The sequence below is a fragment of the Athene noctua genome, chromosome 1 (assembly GCF_965140245.1).
Source record: "Athene noctua chromosome 1, bAthNoc1.hap1.1, whole genome shotgun sequence".
Lineage (NCBI taxonomy): Eukaryota > Metazoa > Chordata > Aves > Strigiformes > Strigidae > Athene > Athene noctua.
The window spans coordinates 221,108,913-221,123,685 of record NC_134037.1 but is presented as its reverse complement, the minus strand read 5'-3'; the positions used below and the strand labels follow the sequence as shown (position 1 = coordinate 221,123,685).

The 14,773-nt window shown below is 33.9% G+C and overlaps 1 protein-coding gene across 4 annotated transcripts in view; it reads right to left on the bottom strand.

Annotated features, from left to right (window-relative positions):
• The window catches only part of DACH1 (dachshund family transcription factor 1), a 368,620-nt gene that overhangs the window by 200,025 nt on the left and 153,822 nt on the right, over positions 1-14,773 (bottom strand). For all 4 annotated transcript variants that reach the window (XM_074912141.1, XM_074912150.1, XM_074912169.1 and 1 more), the window contains exon 2: positions 13,294-13,409. In XM_074912141.1, the coding sequence (XP_074768242.1) occupies positions 13,294-13,409 (116 nt within the window). The remainder of the gene's footprint in view (positions 1-13,293; positions 13,410-14,773) is intronic.

The window sequence follows — 14,773 nt, the reverse complement described above, 5'->3', positions numbered from 1 at the left end:
TGTTAGCATTTAGTGATTGAGGATGAAATGAGGAGCCTTCTACTGGGAGCAGGTCACAGATGGACCTGTGTTAAGTGAATAAATACAATCAAATCATGAATAATTCTAAAAGAAGCAACAATGCAAATTCAAAGACAACTCCAAAAGACAGTGTTATCTCAGGTTATATAAACAGTTGTGAATTATACAGCAGAACAAAAAAAAACAAAAAACTTATCACAATTTTTTTACAAGAAGAAAAAAGTATTTTCCAGGGGCATACCAAATGCAGTTTCTGTGGTTACACTTCACTAAAACTGTCTAAGATGTGAGACAGAAATTAATTGGCAATAACCTTCACCCAACTTGATCACAAGTTATATAAGAGCTACACTGAATATCCTTCTGTATTGCCTATGCCCTACTTTAATATGGGCTATCTACTGAACCTATTAATTTATTTCATTAATTAATAAAAAATACTATCTGAAAAATAAACAATAATTCTGAAAAAGTACATAATTATTTCTAATGCAAAATCCTGGTACTCTTTTTAACTTCATTTTAACAGTTCATTGGCCAAAGAAAGTTCGGTGAAACTCCTGCCTGGTCAACTAGACAGGACTGGGAAATTAAACATTTGGAGTGAAAGGTACGGAAAAACATCCCAGGGAAAATCTTGTTAGGATTTACTGTTATTCTTCATTTATTGTTATCCGTTCTAAAAATATTTCTTTCCATTATTAAAGATTTAATGAAATAAATCTGCATATTAAATGAAGACAAATTAGATTTGAGAAAGGAGCAGGGAGAAGGAGCGTAAATTAAAATACTCACTACTACCACAATTCTGTGAGTTTATAAACCAGAGTTTAAATAGTTCAAAACTCCAAGGCTAAACCTGTGTAATCTGGAACCAGTGAAATTTCCAGTGCTCATTAAGGAATATGACTCGAATTAGGATGTATAAAGAATTACACATTCTAGTCTTTCGATCAGTTTTCAGGGGAGAGTTGGAAATTAGAAGTCACAAAGTTGAGATCCCAGAATACCTGTAGGAAACTCTAAAGTACTTGTTAACATAGAATAAGAGTAAATATTTGCTCAGACCATGTGACTTAGAACTCAAGATATTTTGAGATGATACATCATCTCAATACCGAGCTTAATATTTTGACTGATATCAGCAAATTCACTCCTGGTAATATAAGTGGAGACAAATAAATAAATAGATAAATGGAAAACAAAACATCACCAAAATGCATCATGAAACACTATAATAATAATAATAATGATAACAAACTCTACTGAGACTATAAAGACCGCAACTAACAATTATAAAGTAATTTAAAAGTAAATATTTTTCTTGATAAAATTATGAAGACAGTCTGTTAAAAAAGAAATTGAATGATTAGCCATAGCTTAAAGACTCAAACAGTAGCAGTTACAGCGCAGGTAGGTATAATTGCTGATCTCATGATGACCTTAAATTTTCCACAATAAAGGATTAATTTAGAAGATCTCTTTCCAAGTGCAAAATCAGCTAACTGCTCTTTGAATTTCTGAGTGGATGTGTGTATGGTAATGATCTCGTGTTTGGACTGAGTGCTTCTTTTTGTGCACAGGTATTATGGCACCATACATATAGAAAAATGTATGGGTTTTTTAATTATTCTTCATCATCAGAGAGTTAACTTGGGGCCTCCAAAACAGGAGTAAAAAGAGGAAAGGTAAATTCAAAAGATCAAGAACTTTCTCATGGAGTAAAGAAGAAAGCAATTAAAGAGTCCAAAAAAGGTATACTGCAAGAGATTTTCATGAAAAAAAAAGTAATCTTTAAAATGCATTGGACAAATGGTATACAGCTATTGAGCAGAAGGTGGAGAAACCAAGTTGCTTATACTTAAAAAAGCATTTCCATATAAGAATTTTTAATTGCTTTCAGATGCTTCTAGATCTTAGTAGTGATTAACTTCATTCAGAAGATATGAGTAAGTGCTTGTGTTTCAAAACCTTGTAAATTTTTGGCACTTGGTTTAATAAAAGATAAAACTTCCATAAAAACTTTGCCTCTAGTTTCTTTAAACAAAAACTATACTAGAAACTCAACAAGTGAAATACTCTTCCTAGGTGTACTTTTGTAGTATAGCTACAAAACATGTTCTGTCTGTAATCAGCCATGGACAGTACAAGAAATAGAAATGGCCAGGAACTCTTCCTCAGGAGAAGATACAGATGAATTTTTTTCTTTAGGTTGGGAAAGATTGTAATAAGAAAAAGAGTTTAGACCTGCAGTTATAAGCTGCAGGATATAAGCCTGCCCTCCAAGACAAAGAACAGCTCTGAACTGTTTTATCTGTTGGTACAGATGCAGCCATAAAAGTCATATTCTTTACAGGAATAGGAGCCTAAATATTAGCATCTCTTGCCCAGACCTTCCTTGCGTGTAAGCATTCAAGGTTTTTTTCATTTAACTTAAAAGAGTTATCTACTACAAGAATACTTACTTATTTTGGTTCTACATACATGTCACCTCCTCATAACAGTCCTTCCATATAGAATTTTAGGCCAGGTGATAATAGAAATCAATTCAAATAGAAATCTAAGTCATTTACATTTTATATAAAAATGTTCTTATGGCTGTACTTAAAAAAAAAAAAAAAAAAGCTAAATCTTATTTCAGAATGAGTTATTCCATATTCCATAAACATGAAGCTCACATTGTTATATATTATAGAGGTAAAAGTGCTATAATTTTTGTCATTCACCTCTAGGAGTATGTTGTCCTCAGTGTGTTCAGCATCTGTATATTTGAGACTTCAAAGGCTGAATATAATTTGTGCTCTCAATAGAGGAAAAAAAATTACTTTAAAAATTGTTTTGTCACACAGTGACTGAGCGCACAGGAACCACTGTTTTCTTCCACTTGAATGAAATATTAATCTACTAGAATCTTTTGAGATACTTTTCAAAACAAATGTACTGATTCACAAGAAATCACCTTTCTTTTCTCAAATACCTGCACTGAATAATGATGGAATGCTGAAAACCATTCAGGTTTTTCAGTTTTTTGTTTCTTTTTGTTGTAGTCTGGTACTTGCAAAAAGAATGTACTTTTTGTGATGCAGTAAGTTACCTGGTTATTAAATCGCCCAAGTAACATACTCCTTTTACTCCCATATTCACATACATTTATTAAGCAAGGGTGCAGGGAAAACCTATCATGGTTGGCACTGTGTTAAGCAGCTTTCTCACCATCTGAAGTCCAAGCTTAAGTGGCATTACAGACCCAGTGTTCTAATACAGCAATTATATCTAAGTCTCCATATATTGGATTGATACATCACAGCATATGAATTAAAGAATTAGTTTATTGTCAAAAGAAAACATAGAAGTGACACCATACTTTTTAGCAGTGTTGTTGTTTAAGATCCTACCCTTGATTTTGATGGTTCCTAGCAAGGTAGCTCCAGTAACCTGATGTAATCATAAATGGAGATTATTGGAATGAGCAGCTGACACCACCTCTTGTTTTGAATTCTGTATTTCCACTACTAAAAAGCAGCCTGCAGAAAGCAATGATGTTCTATTAACTTTCCTCTCAATAAGAGCAACTGAATTGTTCAAGCAGTATGTGTAGTCTTAGCACCTATGGTATCAGACAGCATAATAAATATAGAGAAAATTAAGTAAATGCATCTGCCCATTTAAATTTAAATTTAGTAAATGCATCTGCAATTTTTTCTACTTCCCCTATGTCAATCTAAATCTCAGTCACCACCTAACAAAAAGGTAACTTGACAAAAACCTTGCTTTTCAGTAAAACTTGTCAATACAGTCTATCTGCCATTCCTATGGACTTTGATAAGTTAAAATGACTCAGTGACATTATTTATTTTGTCTTAACTAGGTGAAGTTTTCCTTTCCTCAGATTATGCAGTCCTAGCATGCTACTGTCTTCATAGTCAGAAACTAATAAATCATTAATTGCTGACCTCATCAAAGCAATGTAATAACAGTAATACTCTCCTCAGAGATTTTTTTTTTCTAATGTCCATAGTAGTCACATCTCTAATACCAGTAGCAGTAACAGTTCATTTTTTGCTGACAGCCTGAACACAGTATTTCACTGCAATTAAGACTGGACTGAAAGGAGATGATTTAAAAGTTACGTGTAAAACATTCATATCTAAAAAACATTTCAGAAAGACAAAATAAAGACTCCTGTATACATTCTGTTGAAAGAGGACAACCCCTGAAAGCAATGATACAAATACTTGAACAACATAGTTTTGTAACCTCTCAATAGCCATAAATTAATAGACAATAGCAATCAAATGTTAATTTGATTATGTTAAATAAGTTGGTTATACCAACTCATAAAGAAGAACTCTATCTTCCCTCTGCTTTTCTCTCTCTCTATCACATACACACAATTTTTTAATCCCCCTTCCTATCCTTTTCCATCCCACTCTGCCTTTCCCATGTTGCCTCAGGCACAGAGCAACCAACCAACATAACTCCCTATTTCTGCATCTTGAAAGAATCAAAGAACTCTTCTCACCTGAAGAAAGTAAAATGAAGTTTTCAAGCTTAGCACTTTGAATGCTCCAGTTTTCATAAACCACAACCTTTTGGAGGCAGCTCCATGAGCAATAACTGACAGATCATTTTATATTTTCAATCTTTCCACATGCTTCCACATCACAATACAGTTCTGACAGTTCATCACAATACAGTTCTGACATAAATACTCCCTGATTTCCAAACAGGAAGAAAAATGTTAAGCAACTTGCAGACGATCTGGAATCAAGTTTGAACAACAATCTGGCCCTGGAATCCTGAACCTGGGACTTGAACCAGAATAACCTTCCCCTTCAGAAACCTTCTCCCAAGTAAGACTACTTTATTATAGCTCTAATATATTGCATAGGATAACATTAGTAACAACAACAATACAATGCACTGTGAACAACCAATAGTGGATTCATTATAATTCTGATCGTATGCTATCATGTCGTATAAAATTCATGCAGGCACTGTTACTAGAGCTGTAAGTCATAAGGACAACTCATAGTGACTGGCTCTCCTTGGAAAACTAAGTTCATTTTGTGTTCAATTAGCTTGTTGCCTAAAAGGTTAGATATGATGTGATCATTAGATGCTTGACCCTTCCAAGCTGTTATCAAACACAGATGACTTGAAACAAATATTAATAAAATCAATTAATACAGTACTTAGCTCATTCTTTTTTTTTTCCTTGAGTTGTAGTCCTCTAAAGCTGCTCAGATATAGTAATTCTTGCCTGCATACTTTTTGTAAAGATATCATTTATTTGAGTAAATATTTAAATTCACCTACATCCTATATCACATAACAAAAAAACCTGGGCTACCTGACATTTATTCTGGATATTCCCTTCATATTTAAGTCCTTGCATGAGATCTGGAAAAATCCACAGACAATCATATTAAAAAATCACATTTGACACCACCCTCTAAAAAACCCAAACCCGAGTTAAATACATTAAGCTGCAGATTCTTCCTATACATTACAGAATCCCAGTACGATACTGAAATCATGGACATACCTTTGGAATATATAAATTTGAAGTAATTTTTTATTTAATGCAGTATGTAGCACCGGTAGCAGATCAAACAAAAAACAAAGAGAAAAAATCATTCACACTTCATTGATCATGTTGTGCAAGGTCATAAGTAGTCTAATTCTACAGGACAGGAGATAGGCACCTTGATGGCATTCAAGAACTTCATATTATCATGATAATGCAGAACCACAGTTAGCAATGTGATGAAATTGAGTGTTTTACTAGATTTTGCTATGCCTACTCTAACAAGTACCATGTAGCATGATAGCAACTAACATCATTCAGTAAGAGACCAAGGTGTTTGCAAGATTGAGATATTACTGCAATTTCAGCATCTCAGGTTCATTTCTGGTGGCAGTGTTTAATAAAACAATAGTCCATATTTTATGTTTAAAATGGCAATGCACTGTTTGCTCTGTAAAAGGTTAGTTTTGAAATAATTAGAAATTAAATGATTGGGTATTGAATTATTTTGACTAAAAGTCCTCATTAAAACTCAAGAGTGGTTGGAAAGATACCAAGTTTATTATAAGAAAAACTGTAAACACAGGAGCATGATTATCTTGATGTTTTTCTATTGAAAGAGTCTGCCTGAAATCTGAGTTACAAGACAATCTTAGTATTTCCCACAATTGGTAAGCTGACATTTTTAATCATTTAATTTTATTAAACAATTAGTGTACTCTGAAATATGTATCTTTTCAATAACTTTTTCATTTCAATTACAAATAATAGTATGTTGGAATTCAGAAACCTATATTAATCACTAGTAAACACCTCCATTATAGTAATCACTAGTAAACACATCATTAGAGGCTTTACTAGTATCTTCTAATAGTTCATCTTCACAAAATTTAGTTCTTCAAGTGAGATCCTACATAACTGGTACAGTACTACCGTTCTTATGGGGAAATTCACAAATAAATAGACCGTTAGCCTTCAGAAGGCAAAATTATTCTGTGATCCAGGAAGGAACAAAAATATTCTTATTTCAGATTTTCCACTAAAAGGTAATAATTCTGTGCACATCACAACCTAATACTAAATAAGTAGTCACAAGATGCAAGTAGAAGAGAGGATTCACCCGGTTATAACTACACTGTAAAATAACCTCACTCCTCGGTTAATTCTTGCATACCCTGAGTGTGTCAAGGTACCTGCTTAAACATTTAATCCCAGAGTCACTTTTAAAGTGAAAAAACTTGTTACTTTTATACCAAAAAAGCTGGGAGCATTTCTGGAAATAGTTCAATTCAGGGACTCTTCTCAACAGGCAGTGGATGAACCTTCATGAGATCTGACTCTCTGAGTTACATAGTCATCAACAGTAGTCTGTAGGCTTTGAATATATGTGGTGTTGTATGGTATAATACTGCAAAATGTGAAAGTTCTTATTGATTAAAACTTCTTAATAAAACAAGGGTCTATCTCTGCAAGTAATTCTTGGTTTTAAAAAGAATTTATGACTGAAGAATCTATGTCTATGTAATTTATTGAAAACAAAGATACTCAAAAGCCTTCTCGTGCTCGCAGAGCAAATGTGGCTAAATGGCCAGAGACAATTTATAATCTACCTGCTTCAAGATCTTCCATACATTTGCCTATAACAAACCATGGAGTTACATCCTAGCTTCTTACAAAGAGCTACTTAAGTCACTGAACATTCTCAGAAGTCTGATCCTTTGATTACTGGGACAGCAAAATAAATTCTTATAAGGCAGTGTTTTCTGCTCAAGTATTAGAATAAGATTATTTTTTAACACAACAATTAAAATGAAGGTTGAGGAGTAAAATATCAAAAGTCAGAAAATAATGAATTTGCAAATGCCTGAGATTAAACAGCTAGGTACTTAAGCTCCCACTGTGTCTTGTTTTCTTACCCTAATATTATAGTTGCTGAAACAATTATTTTTATAAAATTTGTAGCTACATAAAAAATCAACTTAATTATTAACTAGTGAATGTAACAGACTCCCTGGAACTTAAACTAGTGAGCTTCCAGAACTTTTTCAGTGACAAAGCATCTTGTGATAAAGTAGAAGATAGCTAGCTATTCAATAGGATAATAATACGAAAAAATTATGACAGTGTTTTCAGAAGAGGACAGGTGACCTGAATTACATCTTAATTATGATTTTAAAAACTATGAACTATTTACTGAGTTGAGTCAGTATATCTTCCCACTGATACATCAACTAGTGAACACGATAGAAGCTTTCACATTCATTATAATGACTACTTCCTTAATGAAGTGCAAAAATATTTGTGTAATCTGATTCAGTTTCTTGAATTAGATTACAGTTTATCACTCTGAAAGCAGGATTTTTTTGCTTATTTTTACAATAAGTTAGCTCAGCCCCACAGATAAACAGCATATCATCCTATAACACCAATCAAAGGCAATGTTAACATTAAGAATGATTAAACACCGATAACCAAAACACTGTGTCAACATGGAAGGCATTATAAAAGTAAGCCATAGCCACTCAATTTTAATAATATATCTTTTTAACCAACACAGGATCACAAAATCTACACACTAGATAAAATAAATAACCAAATGATAGGTTTGCTTCTCAAAATTACTGAGTATCTAACTCAAACTTTTAATTTTTAGTCCCTGGAATACTCATAGAAATTAACTCTTCACTTTGATAATTTAACTACCTTAAAACCTTGCAGGATTGAGTCTACCAGGAGAAAATACTTCCAACTACAGATTTTGTTTCTTGGCAATATCCAATATGATGTGGATAACATCATAACAATGATAATCATATTTTAACCAGTTCTGTCTAATACAACATCAATAACTATGAGCCAGAGAAAATTAAATTATTTAATTATGTGATTAATCTTTCTTTAAACACCAAATAATTCTATCTCCTATGTTAGCAGAAATGTTGCTACACTTTTATCAGTAGCTGCATCTGTGAATTGCATTTGTTCTCCAAGCTGAAATAATCTATACAAAACCCTTCAACTCTCTCCTTACTCTAAATCCCCATAAAAAATGCTTTGTGGCTCAGAGAGTTTTGTAAAGGACGGAAGTTGGAATATACTTCTACTGAATCAGGCACACAGCAAGAGAGAAATTACGGATGAGGTTGGAAATTACATCTTCCGATTATCACTTAAAAAAACAGAACAAGAGTTTAATACAGGACAGTAGTTATAATTCATACACATGAAACATTTCAGAGGAAGCTTAATATCTTTACACTGGAAAAGAAGAGTCTGATATCAGATGTGGAATAACGGACAGAAGTACCTATCATAAAGCAAATCTGTTCAAAATAATAATAACAGCAACAATAATTACTGAAGTTAATGTAAAATTAATGTAATAAATGAAACATGTAAGGTGCTTTGAAATCACTTTTTTTTAAAATTGATAAAGTAGTGTTCTTATCATGCCCTACAATAGTGATTTCCAAAGCACTTTATATTCACATTTTATCTTTGAGTGAAAGATGCAGTTCCTGAAATAAGTACAAGAGTTTTGTAGTTACTCATTTCATCACCTGTAGATTACAGATTCAGTAGGCCAAGCTGCAGAAGAATTAAGTCAGGAGCTTTACAAAACAGCTTGAAAACCTGAAATACTTAAGAATAATTACCAAAAAATAAAATTTAAAAGTGAAGATAATTGCTTTTAAAAGTTTGTATGAAAAATAACGAAAATATCATTTTATATGTGGTGCAGCAACCACAGACAAAAAAATACAGAGCACAATGTATATCATACACTCCACTCAGGAATTACAGCACTGCTTTTCTGATTAATTACAGTTATCTACTGTTTCAACTTTATAGACAACTTTTGAAGCTTCTAAGCACATTAGCCAAGAAAAGATCTGCAGTACACAGAGATATGCAGATCAAAGTTAACTATGATGAGCTATCTAGTTTTGGAGGGCTTCAAGGTGTTAGCCAGATAAGCCTGAAAAGTCAGTACACCTGTTTGAACCTACACCAAACTCTTCTGATTACATCATTTGTAACACAGGCAGATTTTCATTCTCTGGACAATTCAAGAAGGTCTTCATTTCCTGTTACTACAGGTTTCTCATTTTGTCACACCTTCAGAAGTCCTACATTTATTTTAATAAACATAAGACTGTCTTTTGTCAGCTGACCAGTCTTTTCTAAACTTGGGAAAATTCTGTAAATGGACCCTAATGAAAGACAGTAGACAGTTCAGGAATTGTGGGTAATATTTAGAATCTTGTGATAAAATGGGCAGATTATCACCCAAGAGGTGATCCTCACTTCTTTAATTTATGCTCCCTAAAAAAAAAAGTGGAATATTTTTCCATTTTTCCTTTTTTCCCTTTTATTTCCTTTCCCAGTATGTTCCCTAGATCTCAGCTTAGTCACTAAATACTTGTCTAAAGCAAATACATTCTAAGTGATGATGCAAGACTCCCTGCATGTGTTTTCAGACTGGACCAGTAACAGAATACATTTTAAACGGTTCCTTAACTTGACCTCCTACAAAAATACACAATTCTGAAATTTAATGAGAAGTCTCATCATACAGTTTTGTACCAATAGTATTGTACATATAAACAATGCACACAGAACCAGCCCCTTTAGAAACCATGCATTATTTAAATGCATATTTCTGTATTATGCAGCAAATTTCAAAAAAAGGAAAATTTTTGAGTAAAATCATACATTAAATCAGAGCATTGTGTATCCTAGATATATCTACAATTTCAGATCTCTGTTACTTGAAGAGCATTAAATAGCACATAATTGTTTGTGTGATCACTTATACTCTTTTGTAGGCAGGAAAGAAACTTAGTTATTATACTCAGATTATTAAATCAATCAGAAAGTTTAAAAAGAAGAATTTGTTACCAAAAAAGAGAGAGAAAGGGAGGGTGGGGAAAGCACTTAACAATCTGGTACTTTGATTTTTTTCTGCTTAGAGATGGATCCTAACAGGAAATTCAAACTTCATAAACTTCTCAAACAAAAAGTCATTTTAGGACCACAAAGATGATGAAGGGATTGGAGCACCTGACATATGAAGAGAGGCTGAGTAAGCTGGGGCTGTTCAACCTATAAAAGCCTGCTCTGTGTGACCCTACTTTGACCAAGGGAGGCTGGACTACATCTCCAGTGACGCCTGCAAACCTCAACCATTCTGTGGTTCTATGAGTATACAGTAAAAATATGGAGGGAAAAGTTCACATGCGTCAAGAATTTTCGAGTATCAACTACTGTGGTATATAACATATAACAACGGCACCTAAGTCATCTATTGCAGTTAAGTAGTTCTTTCTTGGTAGTTCTATTACAGTAGTTTTGGTACTTATTTGCAATGTTCATGCAAAAATGTTAATGGATTTGAACTCATCATATTGTAAGCCTATTTTTATACATGACTGTCTATAAAATGCTGGGATGACTATCATGTAGCCCTGCTGTTGTGATGCTCCTTATCTTTGCTGAGTCATACTCCATGGAACACTCTACACTACAGTTTGCTTCTTACACTGTCAGTATTTGCGTTTTTTGTGCTGTTTGACACTCAGGACCACCACAATGGGAAAAAGTCATGCTCACCCATTCCATTGTGGTAAGCCACATAATGTGAAAACAGTTCAAACTTGGTAATGATTTCATTTAAATCTTTCCTCTTTTGCGAGAGACTCACAAAGCACTGCTTCCTAAAAGTATTAGATGAATAATAAACTTATATATGCCTATTTTCTTTAGTTTTGAATTATTTTCTTCCTTTTTTTTATCATCATTTTAAAAAGATCTACATCTGGTTTTGTGGGTTGATATTCTAAGAAATTGTAGCTGTGCTTTTAGTACCATATATTTTTATCATTAACTTGTTATGATCAGCTTTAAAGGACTAGAGAGTAATTGGATACTTTAGGTATTAGTTGTGGTTTTAGGCTGCTTTCTTAGAATAAAAAAAAAAATTTAAAACCCCCAGAAAACATATCAAGAGGTGATCTGCTCTTATACATTAACTGTAACGCAAAACCCCAAACGATACTGTTGACAAGGGTTTTTTTTTCCTGTCACCCTCTTTTTGGCCTGCTTATTTGTCTCTGACTTCTTTCATGTGATCTCCTTTCTACTTTTCACAAGTATTTTTTTATTTGATATTCTTCTGCTTTACTTTTCTAAAATAATTTCCCTTTCCTTCTTTCTCTCATAAACACAAACGCTCTGCCCTATAAAAACTTTTGTTCTTTCCCCACACAGACCCTACCTATTATTCTCACATTGCACCCACTGCACCAACTTTACTTCCTTTACTAGATTTTATCCTGTAAATCCTATTGTGTAAAGTATTTTAATCCTGATTCTTTTCTTTTTTTTTTTTTCCCCTGGTACACCTGCCCAGACTACCCTGTGCGTTCTGCTTGCCTAACATTCTCTCATGCTTGCCTACACTCTCAGTCTTACCCCTCCTTCCTTCTGCTTACAACTGTCTATTTACAAGCTTAGCTGTCTGACTTCATTCTGTCACTCCTCTTGATCTTAGCCTTTTGAAAAACTATATTTCTAATAAAATATTTCTGGCTATGTGTCTATCTTACTACGTAAAGGAGCTCTTGAGCCCTAAGGCCAAGAGTCATGGCCCCACTTTTGTCTACAGAGCTAAACTCTCTTCACTTTCCTCCCTCTTCCAGACACAACATTTGCATCCAAACTGCCAACAGTTTCTGTCATGTGATATTTCCTGAACTGTGCATCTTCTTGGAGAATGCTAGTCATCTACGACTATAAACCAAAACCATGCCAAGGATTATGCTTAATACTTAAACAGACATATGATCATGGGCACGTACTCAAACACCCACCCATCTATCTGATCTCCAAGACCCTGTAATTTTCCACTATGTTTCAATCTGTCTAGTTCATTATCTTTCCTTTGCCTTAGAGAAAATCATTGTTAAAGACTGCAATGTGCAAGCAAGTGGGGAACGACTGGGGAAGAAGTGGAAGCTCAGATGAGCTTTGCTGAAGCAAGTAGAAGAATTTAACTCATCTGTAACATAAAGAGAGAGAATGTGGCACCATCATCAATAGCTTGACTGTTGGGTGCCTCCATCTTCAGGCGGCTCTGTTCATAGCTTTCCTCCAGCACAGCCTTTCTTATATTAACTATGTCTAAGAGCAAGTCACTGCTAGGAGATGTTACAGTAGCTTTCAAAAGAAAATAGTAGCTTGAGAAACAGGTTGTTACAGGACTTTACATTAGTATAAGGACTCAGGAGAGGTATCAAAAATAGAATTTCAGAATGAAAAATTACAGAAGAGGTGTGTGCAGCATGGAATTATTTTAACTAACTCAGTTTCTTCAGGCAACCACATTCATGATGACATTATCTAATCAAGCAAACCAGCAAAAATCAGATCTATTAACAATGAATAGGGAGATTATTGTCTTATGATAGGTAATTCATGCTCTGAAAGGTTTTTTGTTTATAAAGAAAAACAGGGGAAAAAATTATAAAATATTATTATTTGCTGTTATTCGTATTTTAAAGTACTGAGCTGCCACAATTTCCATTACATACAGTGCATTTATATAGCAGTGATATTACATTACGGAAACTCCTTTGTGATTATTTGGGTGCCGGTTTCCTAGACTGTTAATTTATTAACAAGTGGATATAAGCCATGAATTCAAAAGATTGCCCGTGTGAAGGTGTTTCTAGTGATCCTACCTGTTGGCGGGATGATTCCAGGAGACATTAGGCCTGGGACAGAATGTGGCATGATATGAGAATTCTCTGGGGAGGTGACACTTTGAGTCCTCTTAGGAGGCCTTCCAGGTCTAGAACTGAAACAAACAAACAAAAAAATTTTTACAATTAAGCTGTTGTCTTACACATCATTTCAAAGTTGTTTCAAGTGGTAACATGGACTGTAAATAAATTTGTTTCAAGGACGGTTGCTTTTGCAGTTAGATGTAATAGACTTCCATCACTAATTAGATTACATGCTGAATTCATTTTCCTCATTGAAGATCAGCCACTCTTGATGCATAATTCATAGCCTGCACCTCGTTACCTGCTTCTTCATATTAATATCTATACACAGTTTGAATTGCCTCGTTTGCATATGCTAAAGTTCTGCATGCAGCCTTCAGCACGAAAATTATGCACTAACTTGTAATAATTATTACAGTCAGCCTGCTATTGATTTATGAGACTTTTAAAAACCAAATATGTGTAGTACTTGTAATGAATGATATTTTAAGGTTCTTCAGGAAATTAAAAGGCAATGGCTGCCTAAGGAAATGTTCTGCTTGTTTGATTTAATACTACAGTTAGCTGGGAGGTGGAATGAAAGAGTGATTCAGACCTATAGCACATTTTTCGATGATATGTTTTATTACTTCGCACTGCTAGCCTGATATCTAGATGATAAATGACAATACATATCTAATGTGTGAAAAGGTCTTGCAATTTCTTTATTTTTTGTCATTTAAAAGATAAGTCAAGTTATCATTTAACCCTTATTCTATTTAAAGTGAAAATCTCACTAAGACACCTTACTTTAAATATACTACTTTATGTCAGAAAGGACTCAGAAGTATTTGTGAGATATTGTTGAGCAACTGCCATCATAGCAGCTTACATCTCTCCAGTCTGGAAAAATGAAGGGCTTCAGGTTTAAGCACTCCTTGTCTGTTAAATGCTCACATACACAACTTTCCATCTCCTGGACCATGTAAGTAGCATACAAATTAGATACAGATTACAATGAAAATACTTATTACCCACTTACATGCAAATATGTACCTGCTACATACAATGCATATCCAAAGGCTTGCATTCTTATATGATCATAGCACAGTACTGTTGCAATATCCTATAACTGCTTATTTAGGGGACATTGTGGAATAACTTCCCAGAAAAAGGTGATGTGCAGTTCTAGCACTGCAGTGTTAACCTATGCTTTGCCAAAAATTTGAGGTTCTTAATTCGTTCCAAAACAAGAAAGAAAAGAAAGGTCGCTATGAAAGGTTTTGCTCCTTAGGTCCTCACACTAACAAAATTCTAATCAAGAATAATGGCATTTTTAGCTATGCTGGGACTGCAGAAGGAGGCAGATAATAAAACACCTCTATTTTCTATTCATATTCGTTCCCCTTGAGTTTGAAAATACCTTTTTTTCTGCAACTTCTACAACCTGCCTTCA